This window comes from Drosophila yakuba, chromosome 3R, assembly GCF_016746365.2.
Source record: "Drosophila yakuba strain Tai18E2 chromosome 3R, Prin_Dyak_Tai18E2_2.1, whole genome shotgun sequence".
NCBI classification, from domain to species: Eukaryota; Metazoa; Arthropoda; class Insecta; order Diptera; family Drosophilidae; genus Drosophila; species Drosophila yakuba.
In genome coordinates this window covers 6,354,753-6,373,383 of record NC_052530.2, presented here as the reverse complement: position 1 = coordinate 6,373,383, position 18,631 = coordinate 6,354,753, and the positions used below count along the sequence as shown (strand labels likewise).

General features: G+C 44.9%; 4 protein-coding genes across 12 annotated transcripts; 3 read left to right on the top strand and 1 right to left on the bottom strand.

Moving 5' to 3' along the window:
- The first annotated feature begins 210 nt into the window (after positions 1-210).
- On the top strand, positions 211-1,414 carry LOC6535742 (surfeit locus protein 6 homolog). Its single transcript, XM_002096329.4, has 2 exons — positions 211-457; positions 512-1,414. Exons 1-2 carry the CDS (start codon positions 292-294, stop codon positions 1,318-1,320), a joined length of 975 nt encoding a protein of 324 aa, XP_002096365.1. The 5' UTR covers positions 211-291; the 3' UTR covers positions 1,321-1,414.
- LOC6535741 (ATP-dependent Clp protease ATP-binding subunit clpX-like, mitochondrial) lies at positions 1,360-7,696 on the top strand. Of its 4 annotated transcripts, none has more exons than XM_015191839.3 (6): positions 1,360-2,250; positions 3,295-4,670; positions 4,728-4,877; positions 4,952-5,173; positions 5,239-5,433; positions 7,391-7,696. In XM_015191839.3, the coding sequence occupies exons 1-6, from the start codon at positions 2,193-2,195 to the stop codon at positions 7,403-7,405; spliced, it is 2,016 nt and encodes a 671-aa protein (XP_015047325.1). In that variant the 5' UTR covers positions 1,360-2,192; the 3' UTR covers positions 7,406-7,696. The 4 variants fall into 4 exon arrangements, with proteins under 4 accessions (XP_015047325.1, XP_015047323.1, XP_015047326.1 ...); XM_015191837.3 differs by having other exon boundaries at positions 7,388-7,696; XM_015191840.3 differs by lacking the exon at positions 7,391-7,696 and adding an exon at positions 5,748-6,534.
- LOC6535740 (mucin-5AC) lies at positions 5,721-13,867 on the bottom strand. Of its 6 annotated transcripts, none has more exons than XM_039376588.1 (9): positions 13,480-13,867; positions 10,819-12,325; positions 10,622-10,749; positions 8,470-8,561; positions 8,177-8,410; positions 7,382-7,652; positions 6,871-7,320; positions 6,655-6,813; positions 6,338-6,596 (listed from the first exon to the last, which is right to left on the bottom strand). In XM_039376588.1, exons 2-9 carry the CDS (start codon positions 12,092-12,094, stop codon positions 6,531-6,533), a joined length of 2,676 nt encoding a protein of 891 aa, XP_039232522.1. In that variant the 5' UTR covers positions 12,095-12,325; positions 13,480-13,867; the 3' UTR covers positions 6,338-6,530. The 6 variants fall into 6 exon arrangements, with proteins under 6 accessions (XP_039232523.1, XP_039232524.1, XP_039232522.1 ...); XM_015191836.2 differs by having other exon boundaries at positions 10,819-12,309; XM_015191835.2 differs by having other exon boundaries at positions 10,819-12,242.
- A 2,673-nt stretch (positions 13,868-16,540) lies between these two features.
- LOC6535739 (opsin Rh1) lies at positions 16,541-18,548 on the top strand. Its single transcript, XM_002096326.3, has 5 exons — positions 16,541-16,729; positions 16,793-17,353; positions 17,594-17,741; positions 17,800-18,077; positions 18,141-18,548. The coding sequence occupies exons 1-5, from the start codon at positions 16,722-16,724 to the stop codon at positions 18,265-18,267; spliced, it is 1,122 nt and encodes a 373-aa protein (XP_002096362.1). The 5' UTR covers positions 16,541-16,721; the 3' UTR covers positions 18,268-18,548.
- The last annotated feature ends 83 nt before the right edge of the window (positions 18,549-18,631 follow it).

Below are 18,631 nucleotides of genomic sequence, written 5' to 3'. Positions count from 1 at the left end.
GTCACACTGTTTGATGACTGCTTATAGAGATTTCTACGGTTTTAAGCGAGATTTATAAAATGGAACTGCGGTTACCTAACTCCTATGCCTTCTCAATATTCATTAGATCTGAAATCAATGCTTTATTTCTTTGAGTAAGAGACCACCCTTCATACCTTGCAGTGTTGCCAGACATTGCCCTAGTGAAAACATTTTAACCACATTCTTTGGGGTCACACTGCATCCAACCGCCTTGCTTTTCTGCACGTGTGCGTGCGTAAATAATATTTTTATTATTATTTTATACCGAAAATGACCCAGGCGGAGATCGTGAAATGCCTCCGGGAAGAGTACGAAATCGCGCACAACAAGGAGCAGAAGCCCAAGAAGGAGGACCTGCTCACGATTACCAAGAAGTTCCATCAGCGTGTCTTGGAACTACTGACCACTCACAAAGTGCCCTACTCCAAACAAGAAGGTAAAACCATTTATAAAAAGCATTTATTCGTTAAATTTATCGATTTTCCTACAGATGAAGAGACCTACGAAGAGTACCTGCTGTCGGACACGGAGGAATCGGGCAACAAGAAAAAGAGAAACCAGGGAAAATTGAAAAAACAAGACTCAGACGACGAGGATGTGGAGGCGCGCATTGCCTCCATCAAGAACAAGCTCCGTCAAAAGAAGGGTCCCACCACGGAGCGCCAGCAGAAACGGCGCGAGTCCAAAAAGCTGAAGCGCAGCAAGGGCGTTCAGAAACTGCTCCTCTCCTCTGCCAAAAACCTCAAGAACGAGAACGTCAAGCACCAGAAGCTGAAGAACGGCTTGGTGAAGGCCGAACAGGAGACAGAGGACAGCAAGGAACATATTCAGCCGGTTAAAGTGCAGCCGGTGTACAACCAGGAGGCCAAGATCGTCTACTCCAAGGTGGACTTTGCCGCCAATCCAGGAGGCAAAGCCAAGAAGTCACACCAAAACCCCAAGGAGATTCTGAAGAAGTTGCGCGACACCAAGAAGCACCTAAGCGAGCTGCGCGAACAGGGCGAAACGAATAAGGCGGCGGAGATTCAGACGGACATCGCCTGGCGCAACGCCTTCGACAAGGTCGAGGGCAAGAAGGTCAAGGACGACACCAAGCTCCTGCAAAAGGCCATTAAAAAGCGGCGCGTGGAGAAGAAGAAGTCTAAGACCAAGTGGACGGAACGCAAACAGAAGGTTGAGCACGACAAGGAGAAGCGGCAGAAAAAGCGACAGGAGAACCTGGATAAGCGCAGCAAGGACAAGAAGAACCGGAAACTAAAGACGGCCAGCAAGAAGGGTCGCATCATACCCGGCTATTAACTATGATCTAGCCTTAAGTGTAAAGTAGTGTAAATGTATGCCACGTTGAAATTCAACTCAGAATGCTTTAGAAAACAGAGTTATCTTTCCGAAATTCTCGTTCTTACATTTTCGTGTTAAAAATTTACTTTTCCGGCCTCGACACAGTCAAAATTCCAGCAGACAACAAAATTCCCAGTTTCAAAGCCACAGTTTTTGGCTCCTCGTTTTTGTCCACTTTATGTCACTTTGTGTTCCACTGTGCGTTGCGCGGCCTCACCGAAGATTGAGAAGAAGAAGAGCGGCGAACAGCTGAGGCCGATAGTAACAATCGATTGCTATCGTAATCGTTTACTTGGATTGCTTCGATTTTTCCGGATTTTCCGAGTACTTACTTACAAGAGACAAAAATTGGATCAGATAATGGTGGAGACCCTACAAATTAGCGGATCTTTTAATACCGTATAACCACCGAATAAGCAAGAAGAAGCATAGCGAGTGTGGCAAGCAAAACAACGAGAATCACACGCACGCACACAGCCACAAAAATTACGTGCTGAGCGCAATCTATTCCCCCCATTTTCCTCCGAAAATAAAGCAAGGCAGGCGGAAAATAATCCAAATTGCGACGCATTTTGGAGAGCGACGGAAAACCAACAAGTGGATACAAAAAGGAATCCCTGAAATACGAGCCATCCCCAGCAGGAGTCATAACAACTTCCAGATCAACTTTGCAGATCAGCAGAGCAAGAAGAAGAAGCGGCGGCCAGCTGAGTATCGTAGCAAAGCAGGGGCGCAGGGGAATCCGAGTCCAGGAGCAACTGCAGCGGGCGCGGAGAAAGCGGTAGAAGGAACAGAGGTAGAAGGCGCAGAGGCGGCGGGCAGCAGCCACCATGAGCATGGTGCGGCGGATTATCCTGCTGGGCCCCAAATACAGTGTGTGGGCAAAGGGTAAGTGCTGCCCCGTATTGTTGTTGCTGTGCTGCCAATCGCATACGTAACTGCGTCATTAGCCGTGAATCAACAACAACTGGCAATGGCAACTAAAAAACAGCCTGCAGTTTACCAATCCGAATCGGAATCCCAACCCTCCCCCCGCCATTTGGCTTATCAGAATTTTCTAGCTGCTCTGCTTGCTAAACTTTTCTTGTCTAGTGTCAAGCAACCAAAACACTGAGTGAAGGTCGTCTTCTTTTGATACCAAAAAGCTGCTCGCGGTCAACATGCCACAGTGGCGTCGCTGAATAGGGGTTTCGCCCAACTGAATTTACATTCACAAGCCACACGCATCTGATTGGAGGCCACCCCCTCGACGTTTCCAATCAGACAAGCGTGGCTCTTGGACCAACTGAACTTGAATTGTTTTATAAGGCCCGAATGGCCAGGTAGCGCAACTACTGCTTGCCGCTCTGACGCAATAATGTTTTGTTTTATCATTACATGTCTGCAGTGGAGCAATTTTTTACACATATTTAATGGCCAACTGTTGGTTATTATATTTGCTGGCCTGCAGGTTAGGAAAGCGAGAGCCGGAAGTTTACCTCACAAATTTCACTGAAAGAAACCAGCAGAGATTGTTTTCTGTTGTCTAATTTACAGCACCTGTGAATTCCGAGATTAGCCATTATCAGTGCCCTGTTCGAATGGCACTAATGCGAAAAAGGTGCGAGTCATCTGCGATATTGGAAGATGCTAATTGCCCTTGGCCTCCACTTGTTAGTTAGTTTTTGTGGGCCAATCTAAAGACTCTGTTCCCCGGATTACCTTTGTTGTTATCAATTGCCTGTGCTTTGGAAAGCATTAACCCCGCACATGGGGTCGATGCTTCCATTTTTCTGCTTTGTGCACGAGACGCAATTTAAATCTTTCGGATCCATGCACAGTGACAACAAACCTTAGATGACTACCAAATTGTACGCAATTTATAAACTCGACTTTTTAAAGAAACCCTTTATAGCACAGTTATCTATATTGATACATATTCTTTATTTCCAGGAAGCGGGGCTGGTCAATCACAGCGCTCGGCAAGATGTGTTATCCTAAGCGCAGGATCTGCGGATGACAGCAACTGCGGCGTAAGACGCTTCCACCTAGCAACACGGAACTGCGCGAGGAATCGACTGATGAGATTGGAGCCCGCGATGGCAATACCAGCATATATTGATGTAACCAACGCCACTTCCAGAACGCCAGGGGACTCCAGCGACAGTGGTAGCGGCAGCGAAGGGGGAGCCAGTGCGTCAGGAGGTAGTGGAGCGAAGAGCCCCGGCAGTGCGGCTGGTTCTGGAGCCAGTTCGACTAGTGGCGCCGATCCGCCAGGCGGCGGCAGTGACAAGTTCCTCTCGTGCCCAAAGTGCGGCAGCGCCTGCACCCAGGTTGAGACTTTTGTCAGCTCGACGCGGTTCGTTAAGTGCGCCAAGTGCAACTACTTCTTCGTTGTGCTCTCGGAAGTGGAGACCAAGCAGCGCACCAAGGACGAACCCAAGAACCAGCGCAAGCCGCCACCTCCACCACAAAAGATAATGGAGTACCTGGACAAGCACGTTGTGGGTCAGGACTTTGCCAAAAAGGTGCTGGCGGTGGCCGTCTACAACCACTACAAGCGCATCCACCACAATCTGCCGCAACTGCAAAACCAGGGAGCTGGTGCCAGTGGATCCGGGGGCGGCCTAGATGGTATTCCTCGGCCCGACCTGCTACACATTACCGGTATAGGACACACTCTGAACAGCTCCCCGGGCAACGAACTGCCTCCAAAGTCGCCGTCTCAGATGGGCATGGGCGGGGGAATGGGAGGACCTGGACTTGGAGCAGGACTAACGGGTGCATCATCCAGCAATGCGCGTGGAGGTGGCGACCATCGATCCGGATCAGAAATACTTGACCGCCAGTCCGGCGATGTCAAACTGGAGAAGAGTAACATAATCATGTTGGGTCCCACGGGATCCGGTAAGACGCTGATCGCCCAGACCATAGCCAAGTGCCTGGATGTGCCCTTCGCCATTTGCGACTGCACGACGTTGACACAGGCGGGCTATGTGGGTGAGGACATCGAGAGCGTTATTTCAAAGCTGCTGCAAGATGCCAACTACAATGTAGAGCGCGCACAGACGGGCATTGTTTTCCTCGACGAGGTGGACAAAATCGGTGCCGTCCCCGGAATTCACCAGCTTCGTGACGTTGGAGGCGAGGGCGTGCAGCAGGGCATGCTAAAAATGCTCGAAGGCACAGTGGTCAACGTGCCGGAGCGGAACTCCCCGCGCAAGCTGCGTGGCGAAACAGTCCAGGTGGACACCACAAATATCCTTTTCGTGGCCTCTGGTGCCTACACAGGACTGGACAGGCTTATCGCACGTCGTCTCAACGAAAAGGTAAGTTAGTTTTATTCACTCAGCGTTTACTTACGGATTGCCTCTTATACTTTTTAGTATTTGGGTTTCGGCATGCCTTCGACCAGCGGATCTGGCCGTCGTGCAGCTCAATCAGCCGCCAGTCCAATGGACAACGACCAGGAGGAGCGTGATAAATGCCTGACCAAAGTGCAGGCTCGTGATCTCGTTGAGTTCGGCATGATACCGGTAAGTATCAGGAGTAGTTACTATGTAGTCATAAAACAATCTTGGATTATTTTAAAACCCAATTTGTTTTGCAGGAATTCGTTGGACGTTTCCCGGTTATCGTTCCCTTCCACAGTTTGAACGTTAGCATGCTTGTGCGTATTCTTACCGAACCGCGAAACGCTCTAGTGCCGCAATATAAGGCACTCCTGGGTCTTGATGAGGTAGATCTTACGTTCACCGAGGATGCTGTAAAGTCGATAGCCCAGCTGGCAATGGAAAGGCACACGGGAGCTCGTGGACTGCGCTCCATAATGGTAAAACATTGAATTTGTGAAACAAATAAGAGATAAACCATAAATATGTTTATCATCCTTTTCAGGAACAACTGCTGCTGGATCCCATGTTCATAGTGCCTGGTTCAGATATTCGAGGTGTTCACATAACCGCCGATTATGTCAAGGGCAGCTCCACCCCCGAGTACAGTCGTGATGCAGACGCCCCGGCATCTGGGACGGTTGCGACGGATTCCGATACCACAACCGATAATGATAAGAACTTTGAGAATAGTGAGAAAGTACGACTAAAACAGTAATCAGACAGATCCACATTCAAAGCCAACCAAAACCGAAATTGAGACCACACTTGAACAAAGAGAAACCTTTTAATTCGCAACGCTTTCCGAATAGCTTCTTCTCTGTAAACTCTTTTATCTTATATTCCCTATACAGCTTATTAAGCTTGTCCAGCTGCTTAATTTCGAATCGTCAGCGCTAATTTTTCTCATAAACACAATTTAATGTTGAACCCTTATGATACTTTCATTTTTCCTACTTTAACATGTATATTTTTTAGTCTGGTTTGAATGGTAAATTGATTGGTTCATCGTAGATCCCTTCCTCGAACCCATCACTCTGTAAAATATGACCCGCTGAGGAGTGTATGAATGCTTTCGCATACAATCATAAAGAATATTTCCTCAATCCCATATGCATCTGTGATTCATTAACGACAAGCAGCGCAAGCTTTTGAGCCCGAAGCAATTGTAAGTGGAATAACAAATCCAAAAGTGATTCATGAATAAGAGCCACAGTTTTTTAAACATTATATTACACAAAGATCGGAAATCTGCAATGTTGGCAATGATGTGGTCAATTGGCGCTAGGATCCTCTCTTGCATATACCAATTATATATACAAACGTAAACATATATCTAGGCAAATTTTTGCATAGTCTTAATTGAGTTTCTAAATGAGTTCTTGTAGCGTTGTAATTATGACAAACGAGAAGCACGTTCTACTTTTAACTAATTTAAGTTGAAAAATACATTTCTAAAACAAAAAATAAATAAAAAAATGAAAAAATTGAATTCCTCTGACTTTTCAAAATAAAAAGCTGAAAGCTAACTTTTGGAGAAATGCGTCAAGGGGTTTTCCATTCACAACGTAACGTTGGTAAACAACGTAGATATCAATTTTCAGTTTTCGTTCATTTTATTTTATTCGTCATTCAAATTCAACTAAGTCTGCAGAACTCATAATAAATAATTTGAATTTATTGCACATAGTGGACTAATAGTAGTTCCTTCTTGTTTGTTTTTACGTTTTCTTTTCATCTCGTAGTGTATAAATTTGTATAAAAATTTGTAAGTTAATAAATATCTTTTGGCGACCCTTAATCGTTTTCCTCGGAAATGAGCAGTTCGTATTCCTGTGCCGCAAAGCGATCCCAATCGGAGGTCTGCGAAATAGATAACAGTTTGAGAAGGGCTTCACCAATTGTTGCTAGAACCACTTACATATTCATCTCGCTGAGAGGCAAACGGATCTCGTTGTTCGTGATCCAGATACTTCTCCAGATTGAAGAAAGTGTCGAAAAAGACGTGCGTCATTTTGCAGCGTTTCAAATCGCCCAGGGTGATACAGTCCCGATTTGCGGGCTTGATCATATCTAGCATCTAATATAAACAAAATTGATAATTTCTTCAAATTGGAATAAAATATCTGATCCTCACCTGGCACAGGCAGTCTTCGAAAGGCAGGCACTCAATGCCGATTCCCTCCATTCTTTGCTGCTGCTCCTCGTAGAAGTATTCCAGTTCGTACATGGACAGCACTCCATCTCCGTCAACGTCCATACATCTAAACCAATACTCGATTGCCGTCGGCGTCCGTTTGTCCTCCTCCGAGAGGATGAACCACACAAAGTCCGTGTAGGACATCTTGGCCTCATCTTCCGGCGCCTTTTTGTTATCGCTGCGCGTTACACATCCCGAGAAGATGCGCTCCACGATGCGCGATGACAGGGCATGATCACTGTGCTTGGCCAGGTCCTCCTGGTTGATCAGCAGGTCGTGGTCCTTGTCCAGTTCCCAAAACTTGCAGTAAATCACGTAGAAGTGCTCGTAGCTGAAAAAGGCCATTATCTGATTGATGTCCTCTTCTTCCTCGAGCAGACTGATCATCTGTTTTATCAAGTTTTAATATAATTATATTTTAGATAGATCACTGATATACTTTTCTCACCTCCAGCAGATCGGACCGTTTTAGTTCGGCTATTGTGATCTTGCCGCTCCAACTGCGGTTTACTGAATAGAAAATGCGCGCGATGACTGTGTGCACGTATCTGGAATGGAACTCCGTGGCTTCCTTGAGAAAGGCCAAGCCGGGGTGTGTGTCCACCACATCCTGCACCATGGGCACCAGGTCCTCGGGCACGATGTATGAACGGAATCTCTGACCACGCGACAGAATGTACACGAATCTCGAGGCCGCCTCATGGCAATAAACATTCATTCTGCAAGTAAAATTAAAATAAATAAAATAATAAATACAAAAATATTTGAGCCTATAAAGATTTACACAATACAATACAAACATATGAGTGAGTGGAGTTTAGTACTTTCTTCGTCCAGAACGAGTATTGTTTTCTAGACGATCTAATAAATAATAATAATAAGATGATTCACTTTTTTTTCTTTTTCTTCTTTCCATTTAAACACGAAAATAAAAATAAATCATAAAATTCCTGAGTCAAATCTTATTTCTGTGTAATATTACATCTGCCTTATAAAATGTGTTAGCGAACGCACATTCCAACGCCTACGGTTGAATTGGTATCTTTTATTTATTTTGAGTGGTAATATCGAGGTAAAATATTGCAAGAATCAAATTAAAATCTGAAATCAACCCAAACGATTTTTACAATTTGAATACAGAAGCGTATAATATGTCAGGATATCTTGTGCTGTTTATTCATCACATTGGCAATATCTGAACAGGTACATTGTAAGGATATTTCAGGATCTAGGAGGTACTTACTGTTTCCAGAACTCGACGAACCTCTGACGCTCGACGAGACCCGAGCTGGCCGACTGGCAGAAGACCATCACCGGCATGCGCCAGTAGAAGGGCAGGCCACAGATCTTGAGGATGCGCGGCAGCTCGTCCTTGGTCACCTGGTTGTTGGGAAAGCTGTCGAAGGCGGAGAGGATGCCGCGCACCACGCGCTCCATGGCGATGTTGGGCTGAGGCTTGCCGTGTGGAAAGTAGAATCTGGCGGATGATAGATAGGTAATGCACACCTTAGAAACCACATCAATGGATCCGCTCACCTGGGTATGTAGACGCTCTTTGTGGAGCGGATCTCCTTCTGCAGCAGATTCTGCTCTTGGGGCGGCGGGGGCGGTGTGGCATGTAGCTTGACCTGTCGACGAATATGAATGCGAAAATGAATTTCACTCACTAATTGTTTACATTCCCTTGTTGTGGCTGCCAAAGCGCCACTCAATAAAATGTGCAATTTATTCTTGAATTTTTGGCTTTGTTTACGTTTTTGCGGAAATTTGTTTTCCCACTCTCGCCCTAAAAGCCACAGACTGCCACGTCCATATCGACGTACATTCGCCCTTTACCTTTGAATTTATTATTAAATGTTTGCCATTCAAATAAACATCAAAAAATTTTTGTCTAATTGGTGAGTGTAGGCGCAAGAGTAAATACTTTTTGTTTAAATTACCTCGCAGCTATTTGGTAAATAATGGAAACATATTTGCTACGTGGGATTTTAATGGTTTCGAAAAAGAGGAGGCAAAAGATCGCTTGCTATAAATTTAAAAGATTAAGTTAATTTAAGTTAAAAAAAAAACATCAACAATTTGTTGAGCTATGCCGATTTAAACAGATTTAACTTGTAAATTCAGTCCACTAAATCTAAATTCTTTTATTAACGTTTTTCCTGTTTTTCCCTTTAACATAAAATCACTCTATTTGGTTTTTATTCTTGTGAGAACTTTTAATCTATTATAATTCATGGCCAGGCCATTCATGATTTTAAAACTGTCAACGGAGACATAAATATTAATCTCCTCACTCGACCACGTCGAAGAGCCCCTATGGAAGGGAAAACAATTCATTGGCATGTGCGCACATTACGTATACGCCCGGCTACACATAGTTTATAGTCAAATATTACGCATACGCACTGTTGCCCAATTTATAGACAAAGACCAAAAAGCACTAGCAGATCGATTCTTGTGTCTGCCCCCTGCTTAAAACAAAATTGCAAAAAATTTGTTTTTTTCTCAGGATTATAGCTATTTTTAGCCGATTTGTTTGCTTTGATCAGACGCTTGGCAAGAAGTGGGGAATTTCTCAGACACTCGTAGTAAAGCAAAGTTCAATTAAGCTGGAGAGATTTTCGGTTTGGTAAGCCATTCATAAAAAAACCAAATATGCCGCGCCCGCCCGCACATGTAATTAAGCAATTAAACAATTCTGAAACAAAAACCCCCGACCAAAGCAACAATTCGCACCAAAGCCTGAAAAAAGCAAAGCGAATTGCATTTCGAAGTGCTCAAAAGTGATGATGATCGTGTGCTGGGGTTGTGTTGAATTCGGTTTGGTTGTTATTTAGTTTATTTTTGTTGCTTTGCTTATGCACGATTGTGCTGATCGCAAATGCTTGATTTGATTGTTTATATACGAAAATATGCACACAACACTGGGAGCACTCGATGTGGGCATGCGAGACCACTATGATTCCCAACAAACTCTGCTGAGCAGATGAGTAGTCAACAGGTTCTTGGACGTATGAGCTAACTTTATGTACATTAAAAGAAGTCGCTTTAAAACGCAGACTAAGGATTTCGCCAAAACTTGCTTGCTTTTATAATGCTACAACTTTGAGTTTTATACGTCCCTAAAGTTCTAACTCTTTATTATATGATCCAAAATATTTAATCAATCGGTCTTGGAAGTTTTGTATACAATGAGGCAAATAATAATTAAATATTACATTTTAAGACCGTAAGTTAACAAATATTTGCTATTCTTGTATACAAATTGGTACAATAGAAACAACAAACAATTAATGAAACAATGTGAGCTGTTTAAGTCTCTGGCTAATATATATGTTTTCGGTTGATAGTATTGGATAGCCATATTGCTTGCGAAATGAAACCCCTCTAGGTCAGAGGAACCTCTTTCACTCGGCGCTTCTATGGCCGATACGCCGATCTTCGCCAGCCACTTGGCAAGCGTTTCTCGCATGGCGTCTTGGGGTAACCTTAAATCAATCAATGATGCAGTGCGCTCGCACCGATAAGAGCAGCCCACAAAAAGTCGAACGAAAACAAATGGGCGATTGCAATTGGTTCGGTTTTTTGCACATTGTCTTCTGGCATTTTCAGCTATTAGATAACACCACGAGCACACTACACTCGGCCGCAGAAAATGAAGATTTCTGCACAGGTTTTCATAACTCACCTTCAAGAGACTCTTGGGCGGAGGGTCCGTCTGGGGTCGTTTGATGTTCAGGAAGGCGTGCCGAACATCCGGACACTTCTCGAACATAAGCACGCGCTCGGCCACGGAGCCGCGGGTGAGGAGATTCACTGGAAGTAGAGACCGATATCTGGATGGATAGCTATCGCACTATATGGGATTAAAGTCGATGGTATTACTTTTGTCCTGGCCATTGGTGAGGGCCGCCCGCGCCCCGCTGGTCGGTTTGACTTTATTCAACGTTGGCATCGTTGTGCTGGCCGCTGTCGCTGGCGCTGCATCCATCGATGTTGCTGATGTTGCCGATGCTGCCGATGTTGCCGATGTTGCCGTTGTCGCTGCCGCTATGTTGCCGGCGTTATCAGTGGCGATGCGACTTGTTGATTTGCGTGCGTTGGCTACTGTGGCTACCCCTGTGGGCTTTTCTTTGGTTGCCGGCTTCGAATCGGCGCTAGTTTCTTTTGTTTCTTTGGTTTTGCTCGACTTGCGACTGGTGGTGGCCACTGGCTCGGCGCCCTTATCACTCACTGCCGTGCTGTTGGCCATTCTCGCAGCCGATGGCCCATCGACGACATCTAGACTAACAGCAGCCGATCCGATCCTGCTGCTTCCACCGCTCCCGCCGCTGCTGGCCTTGCTCTGTTTTTTGGTGGGTTGCTCTGAGGCTGTTAACTTGTTGGTGCTGGCAGAGTTGCCGATGTGGTTGTTGCTGGTGCTGCTGTTGGCCTTGCTGTTCTGCCGCTTTTTGCCCACTGTAGCTGGGGCGTCCTTCTGCTGCTGGATGAGCTCGCTGATCTTCAGGAGATTCTGGGTTTGCTGCGAGGAGAGGTTGTTTACGTCCAGATCCAGGCTGATGTCGTAGTTGAGATTGACATCGGGCAGGGTCTTGCTGACGGAAACGGCGGCCACTTTTTTGGGCGATTGCAGTGCTTGATCAGGCACCGGACTGAAGCTGGAGACCACTGCCTTTTTCACCTTGCCATTGGCTGTGATGTCGGACTTCTTTAGGCTGTTGGTCTTGCCGCGCTGCTCCTTGTCCTTGTTGACGAAGCTGGTGACCATCTTCTGGAGACCCTCGGCATCGGCGGTGGGCGAGGCCACATCCGAAAGGTCGCCGGAGGCTGCGGCGTTTGTGTACATCTGTAGGAGTTCTGGGGGCGGAATGCCCTGGCTTTTCCACGTGTGGTAGATGGCGTCGGCATGGTCGTTGATCTTCTTGGTCAACTCGGCTATTTCCGCATTTGAATCGCTGGTGGCTGAAGTGCTGTTCGACGCTCCTTGTGCCTTGGACGTCTTGGGACTGACTCCAGATCCCGCTGGCTTACGAGTCGTGGTGGTGGTTTTGATGGCACTCGTGACCGCCACCGAACTGATCATGTTGGTCCCCGTGCCGCTGCTGAGCTTCTTGGTCTTGGTGGTCGTTGTTGTGGTGGTGGTGCTCGAATTGGCTTGCATTTTGATTCAGTATCTCGGAAAATGTGTATTCTTCTTTTTCGCTGTTTGGGTATTCACATGTTCACTGCTCACATTTTCATTTAAATAATTTATTGAAATCTTAATTGGGTTTTATTGAATTTTCCCGGCTTTGTTGCGTCGTTTGGCACTGCGAGATTCACATGCGTTTCATTCACTTTTCACATTTTCAGCGTTTTCAACATTTTCTACGTAGACTGCGTATAGCAAAATCTATTTATATAAAGGAAAATACCAAAATTTCCTATTTCGTTTATTTCAGACGCCGAATACGAAACATTCGAAACACAGACGCACCACACGAAAATATACGGATACGGATTCAGACTAGGCATCGCATCGGCATAGGAATATCGAGCAGATACGTAAGACGCGTACACGGCGGGCACAGTGGTTGCGGAGCCATTGAAAACCAGAAAAAATAGACATTCAACTGCCAGGAGCAATTAACATATCAGGGGCTTAATTAATGGCCCACACCTTTGGCGCCAAAAGCGTGAACAATTATAGTGTCACGTTGAATGATCTCGACATTCCATTTGGTTATGTTTGTGCAAAAACAATCAATTAATCAATTGAATTAATTGAATCTTTTTGACGGGTCAAAGATAAACGGGAACCCACTGTGCATGCGTAAGAAATAGACAAGAGCGGCCAAAATTGTAGCACTAAGTGATCTCATAGAAGTTATCATTCCTGTTTGTTTGCAGTTACTTAAATTTAACTTGATTTTAGTTATATAAATAAATAAATATTTTCAATTAGTACTTAAATCTGAGATTACTAGAAAGGCATTTTAGTCTCATCTTACTTTATAAATTAACAAAATGCCTCATTTATAAATTAGCGTTATCAAAGATATTTTGTTGACGGTGACCATGCATTGCATTGACGAACGAAACTGACCTACACATGTACTTATATTGAGTCAGTATCTTTTGTAAAAACTTTGATAATCATTTTTGTTTTCAATTTTAGTCTCTGTTAAATGGTTTTTTTAAATTTCAGCATTGTGCAAAACAAAGTTCATAGATAGCCAAAAAGAAAAGTCGTTTGCCAATGCATTTAGCTCTGCTATTGTCTTGGGCGCAGCTGTCGGTTGTACTATTTCGCCGTTTTTACGTGGGGTTCCACTGGGATAGATATGGGAATGGGGATGGGGACGAGATGAAACCGGGAGCTGCGTTGCGACTGCGGCTGCTGCTTCTTCAACTTTGTACTATTTATTCGAAAATAAATTTCGAAGTAGTTGCCGCTCACAGACACACGTGCACGCACACTCGCCCAATGCACTTTACATACACTTTACGACCCAGTGTGTGCGTATGTGTGTGTGTGGTTGGTGGGGTGTATAGTGCATGACGTACATATAGTTTGATATTTGTCTGCCTTTATTAATGATTTAATTGCATTTGGGCCCGGAGGGCGCGTGCTGACAACAACGGCGACACCGAGAGATTCCGTCATTAATTAATTAACAAAGCCGAACCGAAACCGAAACCGACTAGAGGTTAATCGAAATTTTCGCGTCACGACATTTTTTTGGCGAAATGCGCGAAATATTAACAAACGGGGGAAAACACTCGCGGCAGCGGGATATTTTGGAAAACTCTGGCAAGCTTCCGCTTGACGAGTCTAAAATTAACAGCAAACAGAACGGCAGAATCCACAGATCAGAAAATGCGAGTCCGAAAACGGAAAACCGTCGTATATCCGAGCGACTAGCGGTGCACGCGATGCTGTTAAGGTCCGTGTTGTTACTGTAAATCTTCGGCCGCTGAATATAACATCAGCCTCCGTTCTGCGAGCGATCCAATCGGTCGGTCCGCAGAGACGACAAGCCAACGGAGCGGATGAGCGAGAGTGCTCCGCGGTGATCTCAGCTGTTGCTGCTGCTGCTCCTACTGCTGCAACTACGCTAATGACACTCGCAGCCCCCAAGAACGAGCGCTCCCACACACGAGCGACTTGCGATCAAATCAGAGGTGAGCCAAGCGACGGAAAAAACCGCTGACAAATCGACTGGGAAGTCCGACAGATCGGATTAAGCAAACATTTTGAAGGGGGCGATTATACTGACCCTTCTGGGTCAAGGTCTTGCCAGTAAGAAAGTAATTTTCACAGACCTTACAAATGTATGTAAAATGTCATTCAGTTGGCAAAATTAACATAATACAATATTTAAACAAAATGGGGACATTTTGTAAAGAGAGAGCTACATTGAATTGTTTTTACGTAAGTAGTTTAATATCACTATTATAATAAATACAATAATAGTAGAATATTTAAAGTTATAACAGTGTAAAAAATAGAAAGGACCATTTTGACCATATTAGACTTCATTTAAATTATGTGTTTTAAAATGAGCTAGAAAATAGCTATAAGAACAGCGCAGTCGCAGTGAGAGAATAAGAGAGCGGCGCCCGAAAAGATCCATTACTTTGGCGTTCTTTGAGCATCTGCTCCACCATCCCCATCCTCTCGCTCTCTCTGCGCTCTCACCTACCCCCACACGACGGCGCAGCAGCAGCGACGTCGGCAGAACACTTGCCGTCGTTTACCCACTCACACGCACACTCACTCACACAATCCAGTGTCGAACATAAAAATACAAAAATCAAATCATAGGTGTTTGTTAATTATACACTGTGCCCTGGAGGCAGGGTGTCACGGTTCGTTTGAAAAGTTTTGACGAGTCACGTAAACAGCACGTACCATAATAAAACGAATTTGCATTGAATACGTTCGCGTAAGGATATGGGTTCAATTCAAATTCCACACTAAATTACATTTAATTAATTCGTAGAATAAGTACAGCATACTTTCAGGCGCACACACCCTAAACTCTCTTTTGTATTCCTCTTGATCACATGATCAACAGAATTGTATATAATTTTTGGGATATTTAGTCTACGTTCCTTACTCTTAGTTCAAAAAGCAAATGATCAGCTAAATAAAAGATGTTTTTGAATAGGGTATTCAAAGTCCCAGGTAAGTTTGGTTCTTCCTCTCCAATTTCAAATTTGTCCGCCTCATTGAGCAGGAAAACAACAAATTCCACAACAATAACAACGACTACGGATCGAAGCGTTTATCTCGCTTATTTGCTAATGCTAAATGATCGTCTTCTTCCCCGCCTTCGGCAGCCTTCTGCCACTTCACATCGCAATGTTTGTTGCATTTAGTTGTCCATATGTCTCCGTTGTTGCTGTAGCCATTTCGTTTCTTGGCTTTTTATGTTTGGGCCATCTAGCATCTAGCAGGTGGGCGGGTTACTTTTGTTTGTTTAGAGAACCCGAAAATGCCGAATAAATTGTAATGCGATTCGTGTTTTGGTTTATAGCCAGATTATAGTATTTATATACATATGTATATACACACACAGACTTGTAGGTAAATACGCAAGTATGGGAACCGCAAGTGCGGCTAACGATGACGCCGGTATAACGATCATAATGATCAAATTGATCGTAATGAAAATGGCGATATGAGCGCAGCTTCCGGTTTTGCGCCTCGGTATTTTTGTTAGTTTTTTGCGCTGGCTAACTTCATATGAATATTTATTACCAGCGTTTTTGTTTTTATTGTTTTGCGGTGTGTAATTGATTTAAACCGAAAGATCTGCCAACATGTGTCGACTGTCAGACTGCTTGACAGTTGTTTCGGTTGATTTCCATATTTGGGCTGGGCACAAAGCGTGGCATCCCAGCCATTTGGATTAGCCTAAAACTTGACCCAATTTAAGCTGATGTGTAGAGCCATCGCACAATGGCGAACAAAAGGCTTTTATGCCAAAAGTGGGCTGACAAATTAAAATACAAGCTGCCACACAAAAAAAAAACAAAACATGTGCGGAAAATTCAATGGAGGTGCGAAAAGATCAATCGACACACAAAATCTATAAGCAGCTTAGCGTCTGGGAGAGGGTGTTCATTTTGTTCATTTAAATAGATTATTTTACGACTCCCGACAGCTGGCGTTCCTCATCTAATCCAAGATTAACCGATCTCTCAAGATGTGCCTTCATCAGCGCACATGCTGCGTATACTTAATTGCGCATACGCACTGGTGTCGCAGGCGATTGACACTGACATTTCTTCTGCTGCGATATGTTTTCATGTTGTTCTTTAAATATGTCTAGGCATTAACACATTAAATCGCTGACTTTCGCCGTTGCTTTCTGCACAGCCTCGGGAGAAGACTAATGCTCGGCCAGAACCCTCTTGGAAACCCTTGAAATGCCTTTAACTATTGACATTGGCCCATTGCGATGCGCGCTTGCTTTTCTTATGGCTATTATGATTATAAGCCAAAAGCTGTCGACACTTTCCTCTGCACACTGCACACATATTTTTAGGCTGGCCTAATTGAATTTCAAGACTAGGGGTTACACGAGCGCCACGAAAACTATAAAAGCCAGGGTTCAGAATGCAGACAATGCAGGTTTCCAACGACCAATCGCCGCGAATAGTCCGCCCAGTGAAATATTCAGAATCCAGGAACCCTTTATGTAAAAAGTGTTAGAAATATTGTTAGTGAATTTGCTGCTTTTTATGTAGACAGTGTGATATAGGCGGGATATAGTGACGCAGCCAGTAACCAAAACACAATGGAGAGGTACGATCCGCGGATCCACTGGGAGTAATGGTCTGCAACTTAACTTTTGCTTCGGTGTTGCAGCTTTGCAGTAGCAGCCGCGCAACTGGGGCCACACTTTGCCCCCCTGTCCAATGGATCGGTGGTGGACAAGGTCACGCCCGACATGGCCCACCTTATCAGCCCGTACTGGAACCAGTTCCCCGCCATGGACCCCATTTGGGCCAAGATCCTGACCGCCTACATGATCATCATCGGCATGATTTCCTGGTGCGGAAATGGCGTGGTGATCTACATATTCGCCACCACCAAATCTCTGCGCACGCCCGCTAACCTGCTGGTCATCAACCTGGCCATCTCCGACTTTGGCATCATGATCACCAACACGCCCATGATGGGCATCAATCTGTATTTCGAGACCTGGGTGCTCGGCCCGATGATGTGCGACATTTACGCCGGACTGGGCTCGGCCTTCGGCTGCAGCTCCATCTGGTCCATGTGCATGATCTCCCTGGATCGATACCAAGTGATCGTCAAGGGCATGGCCGGCCGGCCAATGACCATTCCGCTGGCCCTGGGCAAGATAGCCTACATCTGGTTCATGTCGAGCATTTGGTGCCTGGCGCCCGCCTTCGGCTGGAGCAGGTGAGTCCTCTACCTGGTAGACCATCTGTGAACTTATTTATTTTGGTCTTTTCTGTATGGGATACTTAAACATAATCTTAAACATTCTAAAACAACAAACAATATGAAAATCTGAAATTATATGGGGTTTTAAAGCCATTTATGGACCCACTTCCATAAGAGGGTTATGAAATTCTTCTTTTATTTATCTTGTGCCTGCCTACATAACATTTTCACAAATATTTATCCTGCTTGTCATAGGTATGTGCCGGAGGGTAACCTGACATCTTGCGGTATTGACTACTTGGAACGCGACTGGAACCCCCGTTCATACCTGATCTTCTACTCCATATTCGTGTACTATATTCCGCTGTTCCTGATCTGCTACTCTTACTGGTTCATCATTGCTGTAAGTGGCTAGGAGGCTCGCTAATCCCAGTGACTTATCCCGATATATCATCCCCCAGGCTGTCTCCGCCCACGAGAAGGCCATGCGCGAGCAGGCCAAGAAGATGAATGTCAAGTCCCTCCGCTCCTCTGAGGATGCCGAGAAGAGCGCCGAGGGCAAGCTGGCCAAGGTTGCTCTGGTCACCATCACCCTGTGGTTCATGGCGTGGACTCCATACCTGGTGATCAACTGCATGGGACTGTTCAAGTTCGAGGGTCTCACACCACTGAACACCATTTGGGGAGCATGCTTCGCCAAGTCGGCCGCCTGCTACAATCCAATTGTATACGGCATCAGGTGGGTTTTGGTTATGCAACTGTATCCTTTAATATGTTACTAATTTCTTTTGTTACCATATAGCCATCCCAAGTACCGCCTGGCCCTCAAGGAAAAGTGTCCTTGCTGCGTCTTTGGCAAGGTCGACGATGGCAAATCGAGCGATGCCCAATCCCAGGCCACCGCCAGCGAGGCCGAGTCCAAGGCATAAATTCTTTGGCGCAACAACCAGAACAGCAACAACAACAACAACATCTTACTACTTACAACAACAACAGCAACAAAAACAACAGCAATAACAACTGCAGCAACAGAACGAAACGCTTTCGAATAACATCAAGAACTACAATAATAAACAAATTATGCAACTTTCTTACATAACAAAAAGCAATGTAAACTCAATTATTAAATCTCATGCAATGTCAGTTAAGGACTACAAAAAATCAACAAAAAAAAATAAATGCAAACGAACTAGAAAAGTTATAAACTGAATGAGCCTTTCCTATATCATGGTATATCTAACAGAAACCGATCTCAGCGTGGTAAAATACTGGTGACGATCGCACCTTAAGTAA